The 15,586-nt window shown below is 32.9% G+C and overlaps 1 protein-coding gene across 1 annotated transcript; it reads left to right on the top strand.

Annotated features, from left to right (window-relative positions):
- The first annotated feature begins 6 nt into the window (after window positions 1-6).
- On the top strand, window positions 7-15,181 carry LOC127712386 (uncharacterized). Its single transcript, XM_052218783.1, has 7 exons — window positions 7-328; window positions 4,538-4,637; window positions 6,333-6,410; window positions 7,162-7,237; window positions 11,842-11,918; window positions 13,332-13,395; window positions 14,951-15,181. The coding sequence occupies exons 1-7, from the start codon at window positions 136-138 to the stop codon at window positions 15,011-15,013; spliced, it is 651 nt and encodes a 216-aa protein (XP_052074743.1). The 5' UTR covers window positions 7-135; the 3' UTR covers window positions 15,014-15,181.
- Window positions 15,182-15,586: the final 405 nt, after the last annotated feature.

Below are 15,586 nucleotides of genomic sequence, written 5' to 3' on the forward strand. Positions count from 1 at the left end.
CTGTTCTGCGTTTGAAAAGAAGAGAAAGTATAAAGTTATCAAAATGTTTAAATTTGACATCGAACAACTATAATTTTCCGCGAAAATTGAAATCACTGTCATATCATGAATCTATCTATATAGCAAAACTTGACTATGGCTAAAACTAAAACAACCAAAAGTAAAAATTCACAAGAATCAAATGACAAGAAAACAGGAAAAAAACAGAAAACCAACGAAAATTCTAGCAAAAATAGGTCTTTGCAGACTTCAATTCACAAATTTACTGTTCCAGCATCTGAAGTAAAAAGAAAGAGTCTAATTACCTCCAAAAAGTTTGACACATTAGGTAATAAATAGAGGTGACACCTTGTATTGCAATGCTGCCTTTGACTTTTAATCCCTTTAGTTTAAGGTTCATCATAACAAATGGACAAAAATTGCTGTATTTACACCTCAAAAACTACTCTGTGTACAGACTTACCTGTCCAGTTTGGAAAGTTTTAAGGCCTGGCATCTACTAGATATATAAAAGTTAAATGCATTTTTTGTTTCAGAAAGATATAATCACTTTTGGATTTTGATGGGCATTTTTTTTCCTTTCTGCAGAAGGTGTAAAAATAAACTAACACCTGAATTGCTTTGATACTGTCCTTCTTCTTATGGTATCCAGTTATCCATCAGATTTTTGATGATTACTAACTGTTGTGCATGCGTAGGATAATAATAAATAAATATTTACAAAAGAATAGTGCCAAAAATAAACAAATACTAACATGACGTGGTTAAAACTATATACATGACTACTAGGTTTACTGTTCTATATTGTAGAAAACAGTAGGTGTCAACTGTTCTCTAAAAATATTTAGAGTGGGAGAAAGTACTACCTTTGGAGGTAGTACATTCCATTGTGTAATAGTAAACGAAAAAAATGAATATTTGTAGCAGTCTTTAAATGTAAGTAGGTGTCTGTAAGTTTGTGGATGAATTTGTCGGGTTCTATTGTCTGTTGGTATGAGTAATTCTGATGGTACAGCGACAATATGGTGAACAATTTTATAGAACATTATAAGTCTAGTTTTAAGTCTGTGTTGTTGTAATGTAGGCCAATTTAGAGTATTGAGCATGTCTGTAACGCTACTGGTGTTGTGATAACGATTACAGGCATACCTAGCAGCCCGACGTTGAACCATCTCAAGTTTATTGCATTATTCAGCAGTATGAGGGCTCCAAACCGAACAAGCATATTCTAGTTTTGGTCGGACAAGTGCTAGGTACGCCTGAGACTTAATGTTTGTGATGGATGTTTTTAGATTTCTTTTTAGAAAGCCTAGGCTTTTATTAGCATTACCAATGATGTTGTTTGTATGCTGGGTCCATTTTAAGTCGGATTGCAGTGTTATACCAAGATATTTAGCGGAGGAGACAGATTCTAGGGTATGGCTGTGATAGATGTAGTCGTGTTTAATTGTATTTTTTTTGTTTGAGGCAGTGAGAACTGTACATTTGTCAGGATGGAAAGCCATCAGCCAGTCTTCTTCCCACTTTGCAGCAGCATCAAGATCTTCCTGAAGGCTGTCCACTCAGTTAAACCCTTTAACTCACCTATAGTTGAGCAGATACCTATTGTTTGTCTATTGTCTGTGTCAATCAAGGACAAACAATACAATACAATATTATACAGTTATTCCCTGAGAGGGAGCATAGATCTCAAAGTTTTATCCCAACTTATTTTATTTTTACACCTTCTGCAGAAAGGAAAAAAAATGGCCATCAAAATCCAAAAAAGATTTTATCTTTCTGAAAAACAAAATGCATTTAACTTTTATATATCTAGTGGATGCCAGGCATTAAAACTTTTCCAACTGGACAGGTAAGTCTGTACTCAGATTAGTTTTTGAGGTGGAAATACAGCCATTTTGTCCATTTGTTATGAGGAACCTTAAGGTTCATTTGGACCCTTTGGCTAAAATAGCTGCATTTTCACCTCAAAATTTACTCTGAGTACAGACAAACCTATGAATCTGGAAAAATTTAAAGGCTTAGCATTCTCTAGATAAATAAAATTCAAATACATTTTATGTTTTAGAAAATTAAAAACTTATCTGGATTTTGCAGTGCACTTTTTTCCTTCCTCCAGAAGGTGCCAAATTAAAGTTGGGAAAGAGGTTTGAGAACTTCCCCACAGGTAATAATTGAAGTGAACTGTGTTGATTGACGTGGACAATAGAGGGAAAATAGATACCTGAGTGGACAATATCAAGTGAAACTCAACTGTTTGTTAATTTTATCATTTTCTGCAGGGACGAAAAAAAGTGCACAGCAAAATCCAGTTAAGTTTAAAATTTTCTAAAACATAAAATGCATGTGAATTTTATTTATCTAGGGCATGCTATGCCTTGAAACTTTTCCAGATGCACAGGTTAGTCTGTACTCAGAGTAAATTTTGAGGTGAAATCAGAAAATGCTGCCATTTTAGCTAAAGGGTCCACATGAACCTTGAGGATTGTTTGTCGATGGAGCGATTTTCTGATTTGGCCGCCTTCAGAAGGTGGCTAAATCAGTAAATTGCTTCAGACACAGAATCCCAAAGGATATTTTATCATAACCAGAGAGCATGATTATACTTCCAAAATTACAACTGTACCAGCCAGGATTCAAACGGCTACGTTTCCCCAACCCCAGCAGTTGTTACATCACATCACTAAATTACCCTGGCTAGGTATAAATTCTCTTACCGTGGATTTTTTAGTTGGGAACTATGTTTGAAGCTGTAGAGCATGATTTTACTTCCAAAATTACAACTGTACCAGTGTTGTTTGATCCTGCAATTCCTGGCACAGTTAGCCACCACTCTACCAACTGAGCTAAAGGAGTATTTCACTAGCAAAGTTAATGGAATCACCAATGCAACATAATCGGATTCTTATGCATAACAAGGACAAAAATGAAGGATACTTACTACCACTTCTTTTTAACTCTGGTGGACAGTTGTCTCATTGGCATGAATCATACCACATCTCCTCATTTATGATAACAAGAATTACCCAATAATTACAACAGACCACACCATAACCACCATTGCCGAATATACTCCACCGATAAAACATTAGAACATACAAGGACAAACAACAATGATTATATTAGAAAATGTATTGCCTATAATTATTAGCAATTGTATGCATTTCGAAAGCAAACTCATTCATTGAATTAACAATGATTAAGACATGTAAGATAAACATATTCATAAGAACTGCGATAGAATTTAGAATCCAAGTGTCAAATAAAGTCTCTGATAATGTGATAAGAACAATATCATGAATATGCAAGGCCGTAACTAGGCATATTATTTTAGTGAGGCAGAACTGATTGCAATTGAAGACAACAGTAAGGCCTTCAACAATGAGAAAAACCCATACTGTATAGTCGGCTATATAAGGTCCTGACATGAAAAATATGAAACAATTCAATTGAGAAAACTAACAGCCTAATTTATAACAAAACAATTTACAAAACACAAATATGACAGACATGAACCAATGACAGCCAAGCAACAATTCAATAAACTTTGAAGTACTTAGAAAAAAAAATCTAGACATGTCTCACTGTCAGAGTTCACAAATTATAACATATTTTTCACTACTTACTCTCAGTCCTAAAGAATTGCCATTCACTAGCTGTGGTAATGGAGTGTTGTAAACAGTCTTTTTACATGTTTTATGCAGTCATTAAATAATCTAAATGAGGTCAAGGACTTCAAGTTTGTACTTGATTTCCATCCCTATGTCTCCCATTTCTTGACATGTTTTGCAGGTCCAACAATCAAAATAATAAAAGACTTCCAGAACATGTTATGTATAGGGCAAAATGTGGTATTCAACAAAAGACAATTGCAAGTGTCATATGCCAAGCTTTAAATCATGTAGATTGTAGACAAATTTTGATAAAAAATTATCAGATACTTCCAAAGGCTTAAAAGTACATGCTATATCATGAAATGTTTGCCACCAGTGGAACAGGATCTGCTTACCCTTTCCAGAGCACCTTAGATCACCCTCAGTTTTTGGTGGGGTTCGTGTTTCTCAGCTAGTTTTCTGTGTATTGTTCTACCTTCTTTTTGAAAGAGACTTGAAATACTAAGATATAACCAAGGAAACCTCAGACAGGGCAGAAAAACATGACCGTGTGTAAACCCAAGTAAAGTTGTGTAAAAACTACAGAATATTCTGTATTCAATATATTCTAAAGAAAATTTCACAGAAAAGGTATTGAAATATTTAAGTTGATTATGGCTTATCAACAAACATTTAGTATGAAAGTAGGGACTACACATCTCATAAACTTAATTGATTCAACATTAATATAAACAAAGAAAACAAGAAACAAACCATAAAAATTGAAATAAAATAAACTAATCTAAAAAAACAGATTTTAGATTGTTTGATTATTCTGGATACTTTTGGTCAACATGGCTATGTCAAACTAAATTTTGTCTTTGGCAACAAGTTATCGTAGCAAATATACTGTGTTTCCATTACATCCTCCATATTTCTTTCAGTAAAGAAAAAGACATTTTCTGGGAAGCAAACCAAGAATTGGAAAGTAATCCATCAGTCTACACAAGATTATATCAGTGACTATTTAGAAACAGGAGTAAGGTTAGTTTAACAACACTATTTCATAAAAAGATCATTGTATGGTTAGTTTAACACCACTATTTCATACAAAGATCATTGTATGGTTAGGCCACACCAATTTGATTTGTAGTTCTTCGGACAAAAGCTCCAAAAAATATGGGGCGGGCGAGCGAAATTTTTTTGATTGTATTTATTTTTTGAAAATGAGTTTTTGTGAGGCGAGTGCTCTACAAGTGAAGCGAGCGGTATATTTTTTTTTTTTTCATAGAAACATCTTTGTATGGCTAGATAATACCACTATTTCATAGAAAGATCACTGTATGGTAAGTTTAACACCACTATTTCATAGAAACATCATTGTATGGCTAGATAATACCACTATTTCATAGAAAGATCATTGTATGGTAAGTTTAACACCCTACAACATTTCATAGGAATATCATTGTATGGTTAGTTTAACACCACTATTTCATAGAAAGATTATTGTATGGTTAGTTTAACACCACTATTTCATAGGAAGATCATTGTATGGTTAGTTTAACACCACTATTTCATACAAAGATCATTGAATGGTTAGTTTAACACCACTATTTTATAGAAACATCATTGTATGGTTAGTTTAACACCACTATTTCATGGGAAAATCATTGTATGGTTAGTTTAACACCACTATTTCATAGAAACATCTTTGTATGGCTAGATGATACCACTATTTCATAGAAAGATCACTGTATGGTAAGTTTAAAACCACTATTTCATAGAAACATCATTGTATGGCTAGATAATACCACTATTTCATAGAAAGATCATTGTATGGTAAGTTTAACACCCTACAACATTTCATAGGAATATCATTGTATGGTTAGTTTAACACCACTATTTCATAGAAAGATTATTGTATGGTTAGTTTAACACCACTATTTCATAGGAAGATCATTGTATGGTTAGTTTAACACCACTATTTCATACAAAGATCATTGAATGGTTAGTTTAACACCACTATTTTATAGAAACATCATTGTATTTCATAAAAAGATGTGTACTTAGATTAGTTTGACACCACAATTCTCATGATTTTATAGAAACAGGTGTAAGGTTAAACAATGAGCTAAACCCATTCCGTATGGTAAGCTATGGTAGGCCCCTTGGCCATTATGACACAATATGAGACAATTTAATAAAAGAATTATTAATGGTAAACAGCTACCAACAATAACCACTGGATAATAAACAGCTTGGAATAGACACATAAAGAATAGCCATTCATATACAGGTACTTGTCTCTGAAAAAAATTTACCTTACCTAAATACTTATAACAGTATATATTACAGTTTATAGGTGAATTTTTTTCAGAGACAAGTGCCTGTGCATTCAAACACAATAATAAGTTTTTTTTGCTGATCAATATAGATGTTTAGCCTTTCTCGCTCATTGTACAAACTCGTACTAGATTTTTAGAATATTTTTAGCACCGCATATCTTAACGTTGTTGAAACAGGTAAGTGACTTTATGATTATATGCAAACATTCCAATGGCACTATTTTTTTTTGTCAAATACTCAAATTACAGCTTCATTTATTGCCTATACTCTTCTACCTTAATAACCATGTGACCTATCATTGCAGCCTTGTGAAGAATGCTAAACATACAAATTATACCATGGACGACATCAATTAAAATGATAGATATACAATTTTACATGCTTTATTTTTAGAATTATATTGTCCAAAGCAACAAATGAAGGACATAATGTGGACGATCTACAAGATGTATTGTCTGAAACAGTAAAAGGGTAAGTACTCTTGTAGTTTTGACAAAGGTGCAGCTCTATCGGATTTACTTTTCAAGAGTTATGGGATTGAAGCCATCAAATTTAAGACGACTTTTTAAAGTTAAAGTATATCTTCCTGCAAGTTTGTCTGCAAGGCCATTTTTCTGACTTTTTATTTAATGTCTTCTACAATATTTCATTTTATTATTTCAACAATTTCAATATGCATGTGACAAGCTTATCTTGAGCTGGTGGAGCTGTATACTAATTACAGTGGCGGATCCAGAACTTTTCATAAGGGGGGGGCCCGCTGACTGATCTAAGGGGGGCCCGCTCCAGTCATGCTTCAGTGATTCCCTATATAATCAACCAAATTTTTCCCACAAAAAGGGGGGGGGGCCGGGCCCCCCCCAGCCCCCCCCCCCCCCCCTGGATCCGCCTATGAATTATGGCCCCTATCAGTAAATCAAGTCTCAGTAATTAGTTTTGCCTTGTGTTGGTGGTCACAACCTTCAAATGTCACAATTCTTTCTGAATATACATGAAGTATTTGACACTGGATGTTAATCAACAACAGCCAATTAATCAATGTCTCACTAAACTTTAGAGTAGATTTGTTTAAACTTTGTAATATTAATATTCTTTTGAAAAACAATTCTTTCCATGCTCTAATTGTCTCCCTTCATTTCTCATTTCTCTTCCTGCAAATTGAATACATGATGTAGATCTAGACGTGGTGTGCTATTATTAAGTCACTGCTTTCTTTTTTCAGCATTAAAGATCAGTTGAAAAAACTAAGAGCACCAGTGAAGAGTTATGGAGACATCAAGAAAATTGCACAGATACAGGTATATACTACATACACTCTCACCTACAAGGTCTTTAGAACATCGAATAGGGTAAACAAATTTATATTATCTGTTTGCTTTGGCTTAAGAAAGAGATAAAATGCAACTTTCAAAATTGGATACAGTCATGCTTTAGAACCATGTGGATAAAAAATCACCCAAGAAAAATCCAAATAGATATATTAATTTCCATTTTACAGGAAAATGTCACATTTTGACATTTTGACATTTTGACACCCATGAAGTCTGCAACTTTTGATTAAACCAATATATAGACCAATCAAAGGACAACATGTTTGTCAGGTTACAGTATTTATCAAGCCAATAAAGATCAAGCACCTTGACAATCAACCACCATTTTGTCTTTTTATTAGATGTTTAAAATTGTTTAAATCAATTTTTTTTAGGCCATTTGAACAAAATGTGGGAAAGGTGATTTTACAAAAATTGGTTCAGAAATATACCTGATGCCATATAGAGTGGGTGACGCATATTCGCCACAAAATTCGTTCATTTCCACCTACATTCGAATATTTGAAACTTTTTATATAGGTTTCAAAAAGTTTACTATATGAAAAAAAAGTTTGATAAAGGAATTCTCTTCAAAACATTGGTTAAATGTTTTAAAAATGAACGCAAACTCAAGAGGAAATCAAGTTGTTCTTGTACCATTGGGGACACATTTTCGCCGTAATGTATGATATGACCATCCTCATTATCCTGGTATATTATAAAAATAATTGTTTGGAATTACATGAATTAGCTTGAGAGATCATTCCTATACGATTTTTCTAACAAATATTTACTTTATGACTGCGCATGCGTGCCATATAAATCTGACATTATTGCCAAAATCGTTCAAAAACACCTGCGTATTTCTTTATATGTGCAAATAGCTTTGGAAATGGGGTAAAGAGGAATATCAACAGTTTGAACATTACAAACAGCGTTTACCATCTATGTAGGCAAGCATTGTGTAAAGGCACACAAAATTTACAGAAAAAATGGCAAAAACGGTGAAAATGTGTCCACGGCGAATATGCGCCACCCACTCTACCGACTAATAATAATAATAATGATAAATGGAAATGTTTGAGAAAAAATATTTTATACCAAATTCCCATTTAGTAATTGACTTAAATGATTAACACAAGTTTTGGCACCTTCCCCTTGTAGTCCATCTATGGTCCTATCACAGTGTAAATACTATTCTGTACGCTACTCGGAAGTCTTGATTTTCGAAGCGAGAACTTTTTGGATCACATTTTAAATTTGATGGATATACTGAATTAAACGGTAAGTTGATCATCTGTACATTGCTTAATGATTAATTCAGCTGACATCGATATTCTCAAATGGTTTAGAATTAAATTCAGCACATTCATTATTCGTATCTTTGCCTTAATCAAGAGATTTTCAAGTGCATCACTAAGGAAAATCAGTCGGTGAACCTAAAAACAATCTTTTTACCCTCTTAAGGTACAAATTAACGTAAAAACCAGACGTAATTAACTAAATGAAGTATATTTCAAGTGGTGGTAAAAGTTTCAACCAGATCTTTGAAGCCAGAAATAAAAAAATTACACTTGTTTGAATTTCTCACTGTACGATCAGTCTCGCTTGTATATTTTGAAACTGTATGATCAGTCTTTATTTCACTGTATTCTAGTGGTGATTTCAAAGTTATTTACGATACATTAGAAGGTGGCATTTTTCTAAATAACACAAATATATTTCAATAAATTCACATCCTGAAAACTTATGAAACATGTTTTAGCTTGATGGGGTGTACTAGACTTACTACACTAAGTATAAGGATGTTTAAATGTTGCTAAAATAAGAGGAAGGTTTGTTGTATATATAAGTTTCAGAAATGTCCTCCGTTATACTTAATAAAAATGTACAAACACACAGATTTAATTGTTATATAAAAATGCATGTATTTACACACATTCGAGGCCGTACTGTAGCCTATAATTGATCACAGTTCCTTCACTTTGTTTTGGATGTAGAGCTGTCTCTTTGACACTCAATTGTACACCACTTTGTAAAGCGGGGGTTTATAGTGATAATGAAGTCCGTCTTTCCGTTGGACCGGTACAATATGTTTCGTCGGTTTTGTAAGTGCATCTCCTCATAAACCACTTAATATACATTGTGGGTTCCAGCCATTTTTAAGTGGAGAGGGGGTCCAATCCAGGAGAAAAGGGATTCCAAATATATGTTCCCATACAAATGCCGTCTACAAAAATCATCAGAAATACATTTGTATTGTCTGATGAAAGAAATTACACGTTATAGTTCCCTGGACAGTTCATAATATCACATAGACACGTATATACCTTCAAATTGCCGTTGTTTCTTTTTCAAAATCACGACTGGTCATACAGTAAAAAAATCTGAAATCGCTTCTAGAATACAGTCAGTTCTAGACTGATCGTACAGTAATTTATTTTGGGATCCTCAAGGAAAACATATTTTTTTATGGGAAATACGAATATTCTACTTAAATACGAAAAGAATATTGAAACAGTATATATTTAACTGTCAACTGATGCAAATATTTGCATTAAAAGATTATTTGCTTTGTACTACGAGAGCAAAATTGTCCATCGATTTCACTTTTTTCTATCAAGTTGGTGTGATGCACACGTATATTTTATATTCTTATGCATGTTTTTGTTACAGTTACTCATATTTATGATGCTATACATACCTTGAAGATGTTCAAAGCACTTTATAGATAAAGGAGTAAACAAATGATGAAAAAAGTCACTGTAGGTAAAACCGTCCTGTTAGCCAGTTGGAAATCATCGCTTCGAAAATCCTGACTTCCAGATAGCGTACAGAATAGTATCTACACTGTGCCTATTTGAGATACATATTCAGTTACCCTGTCTAAAATCCATGTCAGGAGCTCATGTTTAGAACACAGTTTTATATCAATAATTTTTAGAAAATACTTTTTTAAACCAGTTATATGAAACCATTTATCAATTTTAAACCTGCGAATCAACTTCTGACAAACTACAAGATCATGCCTGGTATGAATAATTAGGGCCCCGCCGATTGGCAGATGCCCTATAGTGATCAGTCCGTCCGTCCGTAACAAATTGTGTCCGCTCTATATCTAGAGAACCGTTATGATTTCAAAGTTTATACTTGACATGTATATTAACCAACACCAGAGGGTGTGTCATAATGTATGTACAACTTCCTAGGTCAAAGGTCGAGGTCAAAAACTTTGGTTTTAGTTGACAACTCCATGTCCTATGGTAAAGATCGTGTCCGCTCTATATCTTGAGAACCGTTACGATTTCAAAGTTTATACTTGACATGTATATAAACCAACACCAGAGGGTGTGTCATAATGTATGTACAACTTCCTAGGTCAAAGGTCAAGGTCAAAAACATTGGTTTTAGTTGACAACCCCATGTCCTATGGTACAGATCGTGTCTGCTCTATATCTTGAGAACCGTTATGATTTCAACGTTTATACTTGACATGTATATAAACCAACACCAGAGGGTGTGTCATAATTTATATACAACTTTCTAGGTCAAAGGTCAAGGTCATAAACCGGTTTCAGTTGACAACCCCATATCCAATGCTAAAGATACTAATTTTTTACCACACATTATTCACAGCGGGGCCCACAGAGATGGCTCCCATCTCAATGATATCTAGTTTACTAAGAGATTGACAGATGAGGGATAGAGGTTCCTGAGAGTCCTTAGTATGTTGTGATTTCAATTCATCTTACTCTTTTCTTAATACATTCACATAAATAATTCTTTCTTGAGTTAAAAAAATTGGAAGTACAGTAAGACAACACACTTGAAATAACAATATGAAAATCAGGAGATGTGGTATTTTTGCCATTTCCAATGAGACAACTACCAATCAGAGACCAAATGATGTAGATATGAGCAACTATAGGTCACAGTATGGCCTTCAACAATGAGCAAAGCCCAAACTGTATAGTAAGTAGTAAAAGGCAGTAACATGACAAAATGTAAAACAATTTAAAAGAGAAACCAATAGCCTTGATTGACGATAAAAACAATAAATGAGAAATGATAATGAAAGACAGCAAACAATGTATCCTTGATTTACTATAAAAACAATAAATGAGAAACGATAATGAAAGACGGCTAACAATGTATACTTGATTTACGATAAAAACAATAAATGAGAAATGATAATGAAAGTCAGCGAACAATGTATCCTTGATTCACAATAAAAACAATAAATGAGAAACGATAATGAAAGACGGCTAACAATGTATCCTTGATTCACAATAAAAACAATAAATGAGAAAAGATAATGAAAGACGGCGAACAATGTATCCTTGATTCACAATAAAAACAATAAAAGAGGGACAGAGATACCAGAGGGACAGTCAAACTCATAGATCGAAAACATACTGACAAGGCCATGGCCAAAAATAAAATGACAAACAGACAAATAATAGTACAGATGACACAACATAGAAAACTAAAGAAGACTTATAAATGAGAAACGATAATGAAAGACAGCAAACAATGTATGTTTACAGAGAGCTTTTATGTGACACATTTCACTTTCTGAAAAAATATTGTAGAGAACAGCCGCTGGAGAATCGCAGAATGTTGCTAACCATGAAGAAATTCTAGAAGAGGTTGTTCGAGAGGAAGAAAAGTAAGATTTGTTTATTAAAAGCATACAGAGATTGACAAAATTTATTTTACAATTATATACTTAAAAAAATTATTCATTCAGAAACAGAATAAAAACAAGACGTCATAGAACATCAGTGTTTAGGCTTGAAACAGAATAAAAACAAGATGTCATAGAACATCAGTGTTTAGGCTTGAAACAGAATAAAAACAAGACGTCATAGAACATCAGTGTTTAGGCTTGAAACAGAATAAAAACAAGACGTCATAGAACATCAGTGTTAAGGCTTGAAACAGAATAAAAACAAGACAGTCATAGAACATCAGTACAAGCACTTTTATTGGTGTAGGAAAATCTAGTGTTTGATTTGAATCAATGAATTTTGAAAAAAAGTTTTACAAACTATACCTGGTTTAAGATTACACCAACCTTTTTGTTTTTACAAATGACCAGAGTGAATCTCAAACCATTTCCACATGGGTGATAAGCTCGAGTGATATATACAGGTAGCTGTTGACCAAATATCTTCAGTCTTCTGTCACAAATTTCTTTCTTTTCCCTTTTCTTTTATCACATAGGTGCATTTGAGCAAAACAAAATAATCACATATAGTTGTTACCTTCTACCGTATGTCATTTGCTCTCTGGTGGAGAGTTGTCTTATTGGCAATCATACCACATCTTATTTTTTATAGTCTTTTATGCAACACCATTAGCAACATCAACTATTTTTATAACAAAAAGTTCAGCGAGTTGTGTAGTTCCTGTTTCAGTTGGCAGTTAATATTACAATTCACTTTATTAGTCAATAAAATGTTGATTTGCAGTAATTTGTAATGTTATTATGTTCCCTTAAGTTGACTCTATTGTATGAGCAAAAGTTATCTCCCTTAGAATAATCAAAGTTTCTTTGATTTATGGAAGTTTTATCAGTTTCATTTACAAATAAGATAAAATGTTATCAGCAAGTGCATTTCAAAGAAAATAATAATAAATTCTCATTTTGTCTAAATGTTTGCAATTTTAATAAAAAGTATAATAATAATTTTGAAAATAAGAAATAATTCAAGAATAGAAGCCAAAGGAGAGTTAGTTTAATAGTGTATTAAATTGATATAAAAAAAAAGAAGAAGAAAATAATGAATCTTGAAATCTTAAATAACATGAAATTTGGGAGAGAGGAATTCAGCCCATACAACTCCTTAGTGTGTGTCTGTAATTATTTGTATGTTTATAGTTTTTAAGAACTAGCTGCTGACATTCACATGGGTACAGGGAGTACTCCAACAGTTGTCAGGTAGTCTTGGTTTTTTAGATGCCTCTCCAAAAAAAATGGCATGTGAAGCAAATTATTTTGTTGTATGGACCTACCTTGACAAAGCCTAAAAGCCTTTTGATCTTCTATTTATCTTATGAATGTTGTCCTTTCTTACAGTACAGTACAGCAGTATGAAATGGAACTTAACAGATTACAGGCAAACAGTAATGATGAGATAGAAGTATGTAAATATAGTTTAACTCTTTTCACATTCAAAGTACAGTAAGCTATATCCTTTTATTGCTAGAATTTTCATAAACTTTGATATCAATAGATGACATTATATATATTTCCAAAGCCTTAAATTTTCCTTCAACACTTTGAATTTTCTGGTATTCAAATAAAATTAGCATATATATGTAATTCAGATATAAAAATATGTTGAATACATGTTGAAAAACTAGATGTGTTGCAATGACACGAATGGGCCATTTCGCTAAAAATGCTTAAGCCATTTTTATGAGTGGAAATTTGAGAATGAAAGTCTGTATAACTGTTATTTTCAAAATCAAAAAGCCTGTAATTTCGGCTAAAATCGATGGAGTGGAACCAAATATAAACTCAATTTGTGACTCATTATAGTAGACTCACATACTAAAAATCAGCCTAATATGAGAGAGTTTTGAAAAAAAATCCATATTGCTACTATTTTAATAAAATTTTCAGTCCAAAGCCAGTAATTCAACCAAAATCAATGGAGCAGAACCAAACATAAACTCAAATTATAACTTATAAAAAGCAGCTCAACATATGCAGGTGTTTAGAAAAAAGTCTGTGTAACTGTTATTTTCACAAAATTTTCAAAGTCCAAAGCCCGTAAAATCAATGGAGCAGAACCAAACATAAACGTGATCTGTAATTCATCATAGTAGACTCACATACTAAAAATCAGCTCAATATTTGAAGGCGTTTAAGTCCAAAGCCTGTAATTTCAGCAAAAAAGTGGAGAAGAACCAAATGTAAACTCTATCTGTAACTCATCATAGTAGACTCACATACTAAAAATCAGCCTAATATGTGAGAGTGTAGAAAAAAAGTCTATATCACTGCTATTTTCATGAAATATTCAGTCTGAACCCTGTAATGTTGACAAAAATCAGCGAGGGGAAGCAAAGGTACACTTGATCTGTAACTCATCATAGATGGCTCCATAAAATTCAGCTCAATATATGAAGGTGTTTAGAAAATAAGTCTGTATAACTGCCATTTTCATAAAATTTTCAAAGTCCAAAGCCTGAAATTTTGTCAAAAAGTGGAGGGGAACCAAATGTAAACTCGATCTGTAACTCATCATAGTAGACTCACATACTTAAAATCAGCCTAATATGTAAGAGTTTAGAAAAAAAGTCCATATAACTGCTATTTTCATTAAATTTTCAAAGTCTAAAGCTCGTAATTTCGTCAAAAATCAATGGAGTGGAACCAAATGTAAATTCGATCTGCAACTCATCATAGTAGACTAACATACTAAAATCAGCTCAATATGTGAAGGCGCTTTGAAAAAAAGTCTGTATAAATATTCGTTGCAGAATGACGAATAAGGGTAAAAAGACAATTCTAGTCTACAAAATATACGGACAAGTTTTGGAAGTACAAAAAACATACATTGTATAAAATACACATATAAATCCTGTTGGATAACTTATTTTTAATGACAAATTGTAAAATTGTATACCCATAATGAATAGAATATAACATTTGTTATTAGAATATTGATCTGTAATTTCTCTTTCCAGCTCCACCCATTTCTCTGTAACTTCAAAGAAGAACTACACATACCACCAGTATCTTATAGGTAGAGACCAAGTTTCACCATCAAAGAGAAAAGGAATTGTGTTCAATAACAAACAGTGAAAACTTTGTCATAGCAAGATGATAGATAGATTGCTTAATGCAGTCAAAGATGACCATTTTTCATTTTATATCAGATTGGAAATTAAAATTAAAAGGATAGCCTATAAATTTCATTTTTGTCTCATACATGACAAATTTGGAGACGATTAGACTGAGGTTATTCCTTGCGATGTCAGTGGCCCAGAAATATAATTTTAATATCATATTTATATATACATTGTATGTATATATCAAATAACACAACTAAAATGAACTACAGCATATACTCTTTGAATTAAAGAAGATGTTGCATAAACATCATTGAAACAGCAGCCATACAATACAAGTCCTTGAACAACTTGACTGGTGCTACTAGTTGTAGAGGAACTACCTACCCTCCCAGAGCTCCTGATTTTACCTTGTTTTTATGGTGGGATCCTTGTTGCTGAATCTATTTTTGTGTATGGAGTTTTGTGAGCTGTTTTTTGTCTTCATGTTTTTGTCATAGTGTTCTCTGTCCTTTGACTTTGATTTTAATT

This window comes from Mytilus californianus, unplaced genomic scaffold (genome assembly GCF_021869535.1).
Source record: "Mytilus californianus isolate M0D057914Y unplaced genomic scaffold, xbMytCali1.0.p SCAF_8, whole genome shotgun sequence".
NCBI lineage: Eukaryota > Metazoa > Mollusca > Bivalvia > Mytilida > Mytilidae > Mytilus > Mytilus californianus.

What these genes read in the sequence shown, in the direction of transcription:
- LOC127712386 (XM_052218783.1), top strand. Translation starts at nt 136, where the DNA reads ATGGCTAAAACTAAAACAACCAAAAGTAAAAATTCACAAGAATCAAAT. An exon ending in TATTTAGAAACAGGAGTAAG is followed by an intron (nt 4,638 to 6,332) that starts GTTAGTTTAACA and finishes CTTTATTTTTAG; the next exon opens with AATTATATTGTCCAAAGCAA. An exon ending in AGAAAATTGCACAGATACAG is followed by an intron (nt 7,238 to 11,841) that starts GTATATACTACA and finishes AAAATATTGTAG; the next exon opens with AGAACAGCCGCTGGAGAATC.